We start from the raw sequence: 13,761 nt of genomic DNA, 5'->3' as shown, positions 1-13,761 counted from the left end.
GTCCAGTCTTATGCCACATGCAAGACCCTTTCGGCCCTTCCGCATAGCTCGTTTGGATCCTTACCTCTTAGAAATATTATAACATCGTCTGCGTAGCAGACGGGTTCAAATCCCTCCTCAGTCAGCATCCGTAATAGGTCATTTATGGTGGTCACCCATAGGAGTGGCGATAAAATGCTCCCCTGTGGAGTGCCCTGTGCCACTTTCTCCCTTATATTTATGTCTTTTGACACACAATTTATCCATTGTATTCTTAGTCTGATTTCCTTTCCCGAAGAGGACAACTATCTTCGAAGGACGCAACCAGTACAGTCGTAATCCTGTTGACATTTTCGTCAATGTCCTCTACGCTTGGACAATCTAAGTTATCTTGCCCAAGTCTCCTCCTCCCTAATCCTATTAACAAAGATAGCGGTGTTACCAATATTAAGTGTTATTAGGTCGTTAGTATTCAAGAACTCTGCCAGGGCTTGGCTCCGCTTATTAGTGTTGGAACTACCCCAAGAAATGTGGTGAGAGTTCGCATCGCACCCTATTAGTACCTCATGTCCTGTCTGTTTTGCTTTCCTCACCAGCCGTTGCAGCTCCGACGAGGGTGGCGGTGTCGGAAGTCGAAAGGCAGATAAAGTGATGCCACCGTCTCCCTATACCACCACTGTTGCATCCGATGTTGACAACTCTGGGGAAAATATATAATTAAAATTTTTATGACAAATAACGCAGGTCCTCGGCCGAGTTCCAGTAATAGCATAGAATAATTGGTAGTTGATTAAGCTGATCGTTAAGCTGTATTGGGTTTCCATTCCCTGTTCTGCCTGGTGTTTCAATACTAGTATTTTTGCTTATCTTAGCCTTCCAAATCTTAAGTAAATGGGCTTCTTGGGAGTAGGTGATGGTACCATCACCTGTAGCTGCGCTGCCTAATATTTCAATATTAGGATCTTTTCCTATCCCAGTATTCCGAATCTTTAAGTCGATGATGGGTCCGCCGTCGGGATCCTGTTTGTTAGGCTGTGTTAGGTCTCTCGCCACAGCACTGCCTGATATTTTAGTATTAGGATCAGTCTTTCTTTCCAATATTGAGAGATGCCGTTAGTGTCTCGTTGTCGGCCGCCCTGTTTCTTGGGCAGTGTTAAGTCACCTGCCACTGCACGGCCTGGTGTCGCAGAATTAAAATGTCTGCCTATCTTAGTCTGGACAAAATTGAAGTTTTGTCCTTAACTATTTACATGAATTTGAACTATTTAAATGAAATTGAATTTCCTAACGTCTGTTATTGTGAATTATCTAAGAGATGTATTTAAATTTCCCTACCACATATGCTAAGTGGTAATAGAATAGGCACTTAGTTTGTAAGTACTAAAATATCTCCCTTTCGTATGTGAAGTTACACTTGCTTCACTTCTGGCACAACCACGAAAAGGTGAGCATCTCTTCTCTTCTCTACTTTTTTATTACTTTAAATAAAATTTATAACGTTGAAAGTTGAACTCATACGGCTATTGTTTTTTTTTGTTTTATCATTTGGGCAACTGCTACAACGACGTTATTATTTCTCTCTATTGAGAAATAATAACTTCCAACAACAACAAACCCTACAGTCCACTCTTCTCCACTAGGAATCTTCAGAGTTATATTTGGTGGTTCCCATCTCTGCACACTGAAAGATCCCCCCACGTTTCTTCATGGTCCTTCGAACCGTCCATTGGAAACAGGCACAAGTTATTCATTTTGCATTGCCCTTAATGGTAATTAGTCGTATAACAACTGCGGTAAGTGCGCATTCACTCCCTTTTGTGTTATCTGCTGACCGTCGCGAAACAGTCAGACACACCCACGTTGATCGTCGTAAAATAGAACCAAAAAAAATCGGTAAAAATTACTAAAAAAACCAAAAAAAAGAAAAAAATTATTAATAAAATGCTCAGAAGATTTTTAAAATATTTGTTGTCAAGTTAAACATCAAAAAATATAATTAAGAAAAGAATCCACAAAAAATCGAAAAAAAAAAAAAAAAAAAAAAAAAAAAAAATTATATATGTCTCCATTGGATATCTTTTACAAAGGTGTATTTTTTTTTTTTTCGTTAGAAAACCAGAAATTTTAAAAATCACGAAATTCACAAAAAATACCCTTTAAAAAGAAGGAATCCAACAAAAAGAAACCCCAAGTGCAATATGATATCGAAATTTGTGATGTCCGTCCGACAGTCGTGTTAAAATTTACCCAATGTCTGAAAACGGGAAAATCCATATATTTTTTGTTGTTTTGCAAAAAATTTCATATTCTTCGCCAAAAGCCTAAAATTTTTTTTGTCTCAGTGATTTACTGCTCCTAACGGTTTTTTCTTTACACTTTAAAGAAAACAGATAAAAAGAAGTAATTTAATCCGGTCTTATGTATAACAGTTTTCCTATTGGTTGGTTTTTTCGAGTTTAAGCTCTCCTCTTTTAGTTGATTTGTAACTCGTTCGTCGTTTATTTTTCTCTCATTGGAAGCCAGTTAATAGGACAAGAAAAAAAGAAAAAACCGCCCACGACATGGGAATAGAGAAAAGTACGACAATGCAAATTAAAGGAACGAGAATATTAAAATAGGAATAACGAGTAGTAACAAGACAAGGAAGACAAAAAGAAGTAAGAAAAAAGTGAACAGCAAAACAAAATAAAATAAAAAGAAAGAGATTAAAACTTTCTTTTCAATATTTAAACCCATTTGAAGATTTGAAGATACTTGGAAAAATTTTCTAAATATTTATTTTAGAAATTTGCCTAAATAAAATTTTGAAAAAAAAAAAAAAAAAAAATTAAAAGCAATTACTTAATGAAAATTTGTGAATAGTGTGAAAATCTATTTTGAACAGAAAACAGTTTAGGCTGAATGCAACAAAATCAAAAATATGACATTTCCAACAACCAGGTAAATTGTTTACATTTATCGCCTTATTCCTTATTATTCATCTCATTTTATCGCCTTATTATGGCCTCTTTGCTAACAAATGTAGTTTATATAACATTAAAAATTTCACATTGAGACATCACATCATTAACGACATCACACATTTCCTCCCTTATTGCACTTCCCTCATATTTATCATATTGCACTGCCTTCATACATAATCAGTTCATGTAGTACTGCCATCATATTGGAATATTCCAAGAAATCATATTACAGAAAGTTATGATCAAAACAAATCATGGAGAAAGAATAAATGTAAACAAAATCGAACAATTTGAACATCGCTTAGATACATTTACTGTTGTTATATGATCAGCTGAGATGAAACTCTACCATACACTCGAACGAAAATCTCAGTTCGATTGAACATATGCAAGGCCGAATAAACAAATTCGAAGTGAAGTTTGCACAGATAGTAATAAAATATAATTTACAACGCACCTACGAATAAATATAGAAATGTACATGCTTTAATTAGACGTCTTTGATTTATAGACCTTGAATGCTTTAAAGTGGCAGATTTTTGCCTGAATAACGTATACATCGTTAAGTACACTATCCTTATTGGATTTTTGATTAGACTGAATGCAAATATTTATCACATTTAATTTATTCGGATTCACTTCCGCTAATTTGTAAAATTTTACTATTGAATCTGGATAATCTCATTTGTCCACGGTCCGGTCCGGCAGTCTTTACTTATATGAATTGAAATTCATTACTCAAACGTAACTTGGCCTCGAGTTTTTTGCTCTGCATCTCTACTCCGCCTTAAGTAATCATTTCCGACACATATCGTTCGGATTTGTAGTGGACTTCGTCGTTCTGAAATCTACGCACTTACGGCATAAGTTATTGGATATAGCTTCTTTATACTCATTGTGTTAAAAGAAAGTGCCCTGCTCTTTCTGCCAAGTTTATGTTTAGTTTTTTTTTATCTTTCTTGATAAGAAGATTTTATACCTACATATAGATCGATCAGATTGTCGGAACTTGCGTTCTATTTTTCTTTACGTTTGGGACACTTCAAACTTGTACGCTTCGCCAATCTTCTGCTGGCAATTTTTTTTTTTTGTTGAAGAACGGGATTGTTGTGGTTCCTAGGCGTTTTATGTCTGTTGGAGACTGTGAGATTGTCTCGAATCATCGGTTTCTGTCTTTTCAATAGAGGCGGTTTTCATCACTATTCCTTAGGTACGCAAGATTTTCCGGACACCAAAAGATCTATTCGATTCTTCTTTTATTTTCCGTTGACGTTGCTTCGTATAGTCTTATAACGGAAATGAGCACAACAGAGGCGAGTTCCGACACTATGTCGAACGCAAACGCGTCTACAGATGCATCGGGATCGAAAGGAGCATTTAACAGAATTCAGGCTTCGCCCGATCAAGAGAAGTTTTTATTCAATTGTGACCATCTGGTCGCGTTTTGCACACAGTTCGAGCAAAGCGATATTGCGGATCAGACTGATTCGGTTTTAGAGGTGAAGCTGGAGGACTTGGAGAATCGTTGGAGACGATTGCAGGAGACCTATGAGGGTCTAATGTTGTCACCACGGGCCTCTAATACGAAGGATTTCCGGGAAAATGCAAAAATTAATTTTCATGCCAGTTCTGAGGCATATTATACCGCCAGGTCCCAGATTCTGGATATACTCAGAATATCCGGTGGGTATTCTCGTCAAAACACACGGCACAGTCTCGTTCCGGAATATATACCCCAAAACCAAAATGTGTCCCACAACTCGTCTCAAGATATTTCGAATATCTGCATTAAAGTGCCACCCTGTGACACAGAGGTGTTTAAGGGCGGATATGAGCAATGGCCCTCGTTTCGTGACATGTTCACGGCCGTATATGTGAACCATCCGAAATTGACCCCAGCTCAGAAACTTTATCATTTGAGGAACAAGACTCAAGGGGGGGCAGGCGCAATAGTTAAGAGATTCCCTCTCTGCGACGAAAATTTCAGTCTAGCGTGGAGCGCATTAAAATCCCGGTACGAGAACAAGCGTGTGCTGGTAGATAATCAGTTGAAAGTGCTGTTCAATATTCCTGTCGCAATGGTAGAGAACAGTGAATCTATCCAAAAGATTCAATCCACAACCAACGATTGCTTGTGTACCTTGAAGACACTCGGCGTGAATATTGAGAGTTGGGATCCATTGCTAATTTACCTAGTGTCTACCAAGTTGCCTGACGAGACTCTGGCACTTTGGGAACAATCCCTTAAATCCCACCGCGAGTTGCCAACTTGGAGCCAACTCGATGAGTTTTTGGTTAACCGATTTGAAGTGGTCGAAAGAATTCATAGTATAAAATCCACTAAACAAGGAAATACACCTCCTACCAAAAGTCCTGAGAAAATTCAGACATATCATTCACAGGATAAACTCGACCAGTCTCCGTGCCCCCTATGTGATTCGAAACACAGCATAAGATCCTGTCAGAAATTCCGGGAATTCACTGCTCAACAACGAGTTGATTTTGTTTATGCAAACAAAATATGTGGCAACTGCCTATCCTCAGCTCATCTCAAATCAAACTGTAGGAGTAAGAACAAGTGCATTATATGCCACAAGACTCACCATACCCTTCTTCACCTTAAAGGTAAACCACATAAAGATAGTGGCACGATAACTGAGAAATCAGAAACCGCCAGTGAAACTCGTCCTGCATCTAACGAGGTAAGGACAAATATCTCGTCTCAAGCTGAGGCTCCCGCTAGTTCACAACGCTCCTGCTCTGTCCAGGCTAATTTGGCTTCAAACAATGACATGATTCTTCTAAGGACTGCATTGATCCAGATTGCGCATCAAGGAGAGCATTTCACCATAAGGGCTTTGATCGATCCAGGTTCTCAACGAACGTTCGTTTCTGAAAAAATGCTAAACCGTTTACAAATTCCAACTTCAAAAGCCCATTTTCTGATAACGGGTATTGGCAATCAAGAGCAATCGTCCGAGAAAGAATGTCAACTGACCATTGTGTCAGAAAAGCATGGTATAGAGTTTGAAGTTTCTGCCATTGTCTTACCTAAAGTCACAAAGCGATTTCCTTCAGTTTCCTTTGAGATCTCTAATCCATCTGAGCTTGATGGGCTGGATTTAGCAGACCCTTACTTTAACAGATCATCTCAAATAGATCTCATTCTTGGAAACGACTCTGAACGTTTCATAAATCTAGAAGGTATTAAAAAGAACATTTGTGGCGAGACATCAGCCTACAATACCATATTCGGCTGGGTACTTAGTGGTCCAATGCGGACCGAAACGTATCACTCATTCTCTACCAACGTAATAGAATCGGAGGAGGTTGCGATCAGTCAACTCCTGAGAAGATTCTGGGAACAAGAACAAGTTCCAACCTCTCATCTCGGCTCTGAATCGGATTCATATTGTGAGGAACTATTCGAAAGAACTACCACAAGGTCCACGGACGGACGCTATATTGTTCGGCTTCCATTCAAAAAGGAATTTCCTGGGTCCATTCATCTTGGTTCGTCCCGATTTCTAGCTCTGGCTCAATTTAACCGTATGGGGAGAAATCTCTCTAAGGAACCCGATGTAGGATCTCAATACTGCTCTGTTTTGAATGAGTACATTTCCCTCGACCACGCGGAGGAAACTTCGTCACAGGAAATTTCCGAGAGTGGAAAGTTCTTTTCATTCTACTTACCCCACCACGCGGTAATTCGTCCCGAACATAGAACCACAAAATTAAGGGTGGTTTTTAATGCCTCTCGCAAGTCCAAGTCAGGCTATTCGCTCAATGATGTGCTACACACTGGACCGGCTCTTCAATCTGACTTGATCTCCGTTATTCTTAACTGGCGCAAATATCAGTATGTGTTTTGTGGAGACATACAGAAGATGTATCGTCAAGTCCTTATACATCCGCAAGACCGGCCTTATCAGCGAATACTCATCCGCCCGGGCATCAATGACCCCGTAAGAGATTTTCAATTGAAAACGGTGACATTCGGGATAAATTGTGCACCATTCCTGGCCATTCGCACTCTGCTCCAATTAGCCTCCGATACTGAAGACCAGTTTCCCAAAGTTGCGGATATTCTTAGAGGCGAGACATATGTGGATGATATACTATCCGGAGGATTTTCAATTGATGAGGCTATTGATGCTCAGAATGATCTGAAGACAGTTCTATCCAGTGCCGGTTTTCCTTTAAAGAAAATTGCCGCAAACGATTCCAGATTGCTTTCTCAGGTGGCAAAGGAGGATTTGCTTGATTCTGAATTTCTTCAGTTTGACGAGTCCAGTTCTACTAAGACTCTTGGCGTTAAGTGGAACGCAATGAGCGATAAATTTTCTTATTCCCTTGGATCGATCTCTCCAGACCGGACCACTACAAAAAGGAAAGTACTTTCAGCTGTTGCACAATTATTTGATCCCGCGGGATGGGTAGCCCCAATTGTCATTAGGTCTAAAGTGTTGATGCAACAGCTTTGGCTGGAGGGGGTTAATTGGGATGAAACTCTCAGCACCGAATCTCAGAATAAATGGGATGCTCTTGTCTCTGATCTGAGCCACATCGACTCCATTTCAATCCCAAGATGGCTACAATATAACCCTACTGACATGGTGGAAATCCACGGATTTTGTGATGCTTCACAATCTGCTTTCTGTGCTTGTGTGTACGTGCGGTGCACAGCTTCAAATTCTGTGGTTTGTACGAATCTATTGCTTGCAAAGAGCAGAGTTGCCCCCCTCAAGACTGTAAGTTTACCACGCTTAGAGTTAAATGGAGCGTATCTTTTGGCAGAACTTGTTAATTACGTCGTATCGACTTTTGACTTTCGAATAGGTGGTATTACCTTATGGACGGATTCCACTATAGTGCTAGGCTGGCTAATGAAACCACCATGGACATGGGAGACCTATATAGCGAATCGGACGTCCAAGATACACGATCTTATACCTGGTGGAACTTGGCGACATGTTCCTACCCATGATAATCCTGCAGACCTGGGAACTAGGGGATGCAGGCCCCGCGATCTGACTGATAATACGTTATGGTTCAATGGACCCACTTGGTTAAAGGAGGCACCGTCAGAATGGCCAAACAGGAGCCCATTGATCATCCCTGAGATAGGAAAACGTCCTAATGTTCGGGTCATGCATGAGGTCGTTGAGGACTCGGATATTTTGATTCAATTTTCTTCTTATTCTCGGGCATTGAGAGTTATTTCCCACATGTTTCGTTTTTACAATAACTGCCTAAGTAGATTCAGGGGTAAACCCAGGAACACATCTCCAGTCCTCATCCATTCCGAAGCTTTATTTACGAAAAATCGATTGATAATGTTGGCTCAGCTCAGGTGGTATGCCGAGGAATATAGACAGGTCAGTAAGTCTGAGGAGTTGTCTAAGAAAAGCTCCTTGAAATGCTTGAACCCTTTCATGGATCAGAACAATGTGTTACGTGTGAACGGTCGACTCGCCTCTTGTTCCCTGCCGTACAATGAAAAATTCCCTATCATTCTTCCTGGGAAATCACGTTTTTGTCAATTATATCTACTCTATTTGCACTCTATTCTTGTCCACGGCGAATGTATATTGATGTGTCGAATGGTGCAAACAGAATTCTACATCTCACGTCTCAAACCTAGGGTTAAAAGTATAATTCGCAAATGCAAGACGTGCATTATTTTCAGGAAAAAACCCTGTGTTCAAATTATGGCTCCACTGCCTCCGGAGAGATGCGCATTAACTCCTCCCTTTCATGTCACTGGCATAGATTTTGCCGGGCCTTTTGAGCTTAAAAGTTCAACTCTACGGCGGTCTCCTCTCTTAAAGGGCTATGTCAGCATATTTGTATGTTTCGCCACAAAGGCCATACATTTAGAACCTTGCTCAGAGCTTTCCTCGCTGGCCTTTGAGGCGGCCTTTTTCAGATTTTTGGGGAGGCGAGGACTACCTCGCAAGGTAGTATCTGACAATGGAAGGAACTTCATTGGTGCAAGTCGGAGGATGCTCAGGGAATTCAGGAGCTTTATTCAAGTCACAGCTGTAGATATCTCGGAGAAATATTCGACACAGGGGTTTGAATGGCAATTTATACCCCCCCATGCTCCACATATGGGGGGACTCTGGGAATCGGCAGTTAAGAGCTTCAAACACCATTTTAGGAGGATAGCAGGGGCCCACTTGTTCACATTCGAACAATTTGCTACAGTTCTGGCTCGTATTGAGGGAGTTTTGAATTCACGCCCTATCTCCGCTGTGTCAGAAGATCCGAATGATCTCACAGCCTTGACTCCAGGCCATTTTTTGAAGGGGTCTCCCATAATGTCGTTTCCGGAACCGATTGCACAAGACATCTCTGTAATAAATAGGTGGCTTAAGCTAAAAGCTATTCATCACCAATTCTCTATACGTTGGAAGGAAGATTATCTAAAAGCGCTGCAGAAACGATATAAGTGGAGAACCAAGTCTCCGAATATAAAGATCGGCGAGCTTGTAGTCGTGATGGACGACTTGTTGCCCCCAAGTGACTGGCGCTTGGGACGTATTGTGAAGACATATTCTGGGTCTGATGACAATATCCGCATCGCGGATATTCGGGTATCTTCTGGGACGATAACCCGCCCCATCGTGAAGCTATGTCACTTGCCAATTTTAGATTAGCCTTTGACCGTTTTTTTTTTTTTTTTGCAATATTCTATCGCTTCATCCGATTCATTTAACATATCCAATAACATGTCATTTCAGACTCCCCACTCTAATAAAATTAGGCATTAACCTACTTTCTTATTTCAGATCATCAAAAGAAAGTTCAAAATGCGCGTACGTGATATATACACCTGCATGTTGTGCAAGATGCGTCACTCCTTACGGTACTGCCCTAAATTTGTAATGATGAGTGTGTCAGACAGAAGGATCGTTATCCGCAAATTTAAATACTGCATCAATTGTCTTGCGAGGAGCCACACGATAGAAAAATGCCATTCCGAGGAAACGTGCCGCAAGTGCAGGTATCAACATCATACTATGCTGCATCCGAAGCCTACTCGAGAGCCTAAATCCGAGAGGAGCACAGAAGTCAGCATAAATCTCCGTTCTAGACTGGGTCAGCAGTCACAAAAAGTCAATAAAACGTCGCCTCAAGGTCAACAACGATCTACAACCTTAAGAAAGACCAAACAACAACACAGCAAGGTACAAAAGACGGCCAAACGATACCCCAAGACAAGGAAAAATAATTTACCCAATATTATGCAACCAGATCCGATGCTTCTTTCTGAGGCCATAAAGTCTTTGGCGTCCGTGCTTTGTGCATCTTCTGTTGCACAAGTGCAAGGCCGGCGCCATGGACAAAATTGAAGTTTTGTCCTTAACTATTTACATGAATTTGAACTATTTAAATGAAATTGAATTTCCTAACGTCTGTTATTGTGAATTATCTAAGAGATGTATTTAAATTTCCCTACCACATATGCTAAGTGGTAATAGAATAGGCACTTAGTTTGTAAGTACTAAAATATCTCCCTTTCGTATGTGAAGTTACACTTGCTTCACTTCTGGCACAACCACGAAAAGGTGAGCATCTCTTCTCTTCTCTACTTTTTTATTACTTTAAATAAAATTTATAACGTTGAAAGTTGAACTCATACGGCTATTGTTTTTTTTTGTTTTATCATTTGGGCAACTGCTACAACGACGTTATTATTTCTCTCTATTGAGAAATAATAACTTCCAACAACAACAAACCCTACAGTCCACTCTTCTCCACTAGGAATCTTCAGAGTTATATTTGGTGGTTCCCATCTCTGCACACTGAAAGATCCCCCCACGTTTCTTCCCCCCACGTGCCTTCATACCTTTCCCAATCTTGAAAAAGACAGCTTCGCTCCCGTGGTGCGCCATGCCTTTAGTCTTAGTCTAACTTGTCACGGAGACTTGATCAATGCCAACCACAAATAGAGTTCCTTCCTCCTTCTCCTCCCTTTGGAAGACCTCCCACTTCTCTGCGATCAAACCTTCGTTTTGCTTGCCCAAGAGTCCCAACATGGGTTCCGTCCTAAATTTACTGCCCCATCCCTTGATGAAGACCGTAGACTTTGTGAGCTGTGGGATATCCACCTTTCTCACAAGGTCGAGCTTTGCACCCTCCCAGGGAGCGTGAATACCTCTGACTAACTGTTTGACGGTATCAATACATTGCGCCGACGCAAAACGCAGCGTCCCCTCTAAACTCGCAGCTCATCATTTGTATGGGTGGACCCTCTACAGAGTTCCAGACATGTTCAAAAATCCGATCGTTAACCAGATCCACCACTTGGGACCTGGTGGAATCCTACCGGATGCACAGCCGATATTGATGACTGCATAAGTCAGCTCATCTCTGTTGTGCTTCCTTGCCACTCTGGCGTAAGAGGGCGGCTCTTTACCATTTTCAGCGACCATATTCCCCTTCCGTGATGGCTGTGGCCTCCTTTTGGAAGTCACAGTCCTCCATGAAGACTTAGGGGCCGTGCGCGCTTCCTTCGTTCCTTCTACAACTTTGTCTACCTCCGCAGGACACTGTCTGGAGTCTCCAATGAGGGCTAGCTGGCTTGGATTTCCCAGAGTACTTTTCCTCCTCAGTATTTTAGCAGTGTAATGCACTTCGGGGGATCTGATTCTTTTTCCAGCTTCCGTAGAAGTGCTTGTCAGTGCATGTCAGTTCTATCCCTTCCAGCATCCTGCACTTTTGCCCGATTACGCTGCCGGTACATACTCCTTTGGCTCCTTTGTCGTGCACCGGATCGCTTTCTCGGTTTGCTTGTGAGCTTAGCAAAGCCATCGGTTACTTCTGCTGTCATCCCGATGCCCTCATCTCTCGATTCCGCTGCGATGACTCTTTCGTTGACAAAGTCGCTGTCTGAATCCGAGTCAGAAACACCACCTTTACTTAAAGGCTGGGGACAAACTGTGCTTCCCCCCACGACTAGTTGTGCGCTTGAAGCATTACTCTCCACTACAGGTGCCAAGGCAGCCACACCTATAGGAGGGGAGGACAACATGCAGCGGTCTGACGCCACCACCGCAGATGTTGAGTCTTTGGAGTCCATTTCTAGCCTACTCCAAAAGGCTTTAACATTTTTTTGTAATAGGTAGTACCTATTCCGAGATACGAATATATATTTAGGACGATCAAGAATACATATACTTTATGGTGTCTTAGACGCTTATTTAGTAGTATATCCCATCCTGTGGTGAAGGCTATAAAAATTCAAATAATGTTTTAACCTGTTACTGTATGGCGTAAAATGGACATTGGAGGGAAATAAAAGAAATCACAAGGAATGTAATTTACCTGTATTTCAAGGGTTCACGTCTGAAAAAAAAAATGGCAAAAGCGTCATAAATCTTTAAAAAACTTTTTTTAATTAGGGATTTTTAGGAAGTTTTTAACACTTAAATAAATTTGAATTGAATAAAACCATCGCAAAAAGGTTTTTTTTTTTTAATTTTTAACTTTTTGATATGGTATATTTGCAACTATCTATTTATTTTTACAGTACATGATGCCTTCATACCTTTCCCAGTGCATTTCGAATGGATTGATCGTCAATCAATGTATCTTCGGGCATCATTTGCAGCTTGGCGACATGACAGATGTATCGTGTCACACAAATCACACTTTATTGTTGCACGCGTATCGGTGCGAGTCGGTTAGATTTGGATAACGATCCCAAATCGATCTACATTTTTAACTTACTAAACTCCTAGAAACCTTAACTTTTATGCAATATGATTGAAAATTGGTACTTAATAAATAGATAAAAGGCCGTATAAACCGATCCATCTATTTACTTTTTGAGATCAGATTTACATCCGCATGAAATCAGAAAAAATTCGGCAGAAAGATTCTCCGCAACTAACAAACAAACAAATTTTGCCCATTAACATTCCACTAAGGAACAGGGGCAAACTTCTCACATATCAATGAGTGCTGTCCGATTCAAGTTTTAAGCTCAATGATCAGGGGCCTCCTTTTTATAGCCGAGTCCGAAAGTCGTGCCGCAGTGCGACACCTCTATGGGGAGAAGTTTTACATGGCAACTAACAGTTTTCATGTCAAGTCAAGTCATGCGTTACATTTCCATTTTTGAATGTTATTACATGACAAAGAGAATTTAAGAATTCTCATCGAGTGTGGTCCATATTCGTAGGGAAAACTTTTGATATAAATGTTTTGGAAACCTAACTCCATATTTAAATTCTTGAGCACAAAAAAATTCTTTTGATTAATATTGGTATTGCACTCCGGGCTTTCATATTTACTAAATTAGACAACTACATCAGGTCTATATTAATAAATATAGAAATATGCCTCATAACAAAGACAATATCCTAAAATTTAATAAAGACTTGGCTTTTGTTTATGAGTTTTTTATACCCACCACCGAAGGATGGGGGTATATTCATTTTGTCAATCCGTTTGCAACACATCGAAATATCCATTTCCGACCCTATAAAGTATATATATTCTTGATCAGCGTAAAAATCTAAGACGATCTAGACATGTCCGTCCGTCTGTCTGTTGAAATCACGCTACAGTCTTCAAAAATTGAGATATTGAGCTGGAACTTTGCACAGATTCTTTTTTTTGTCTATAAGCAGGTTAAGTTCGAAGATGGGCCAAATCGGGCTATATCTAGATATAGCCCCCATATGGACCGATCCGCCGATTTAGGGTCTTAGGCCCATAAAAGCCACATTTATTATCCGATTTTGCTGAAATTTGAGACAGTGAGTTGTCTTAGGCCCTTCGACATCCCTCGTCAATTTGGCCCAGA

At 40.6% G+C, this 13,761-nt stretch overlaps 1 protein-coding gene across 1 annotated transcript in view; it reads left to right on the top strand.

Moving 5' to 3' along the window:
- LOC131996711 (uncharacterized) overlaps window positions 1–12,638 on the top strand; it is a 74,615-nt gene extending 61,977 nt beyond the window's left edge. Inside the window, exons 2-3 of the mRNA XM_059366485.1 lie at window positions 4,228–9,239; window positions 12,481–12,638. Coding sequence (XP_059222468.1) covers window positions 4,228–9,239; window positions 12,481–12,638 — 5,170 coding nt within the window. The remainder of the gene's footprint in view (window positions 1–4,227; window positions 9,240–12,480) is intronic.
- Window positions 12,639–13,761: the final 1,123 nt, after the last annotated feature.

This window comes from Stomoxys calcitrans, chromosome 1 (assembly GCF_963082655.1).
Source record: "Stomoxys calcitrans chromosome 1, idStoCalc2.1, whole genome shotgun sequence".
In the NCBI taxonomy this organism is placed as follows: domain Eukaryota; kingdom Metazoa; phylum Arthropoda; class Insecta; order Diptera; family Muscidae; genus Stomoxys; species Stomoxys calcitrans.
Note: the sequence above shows the minus strand (reverse complement) of the source record. Positions and strands in the feature narration are given on the sequence as shown.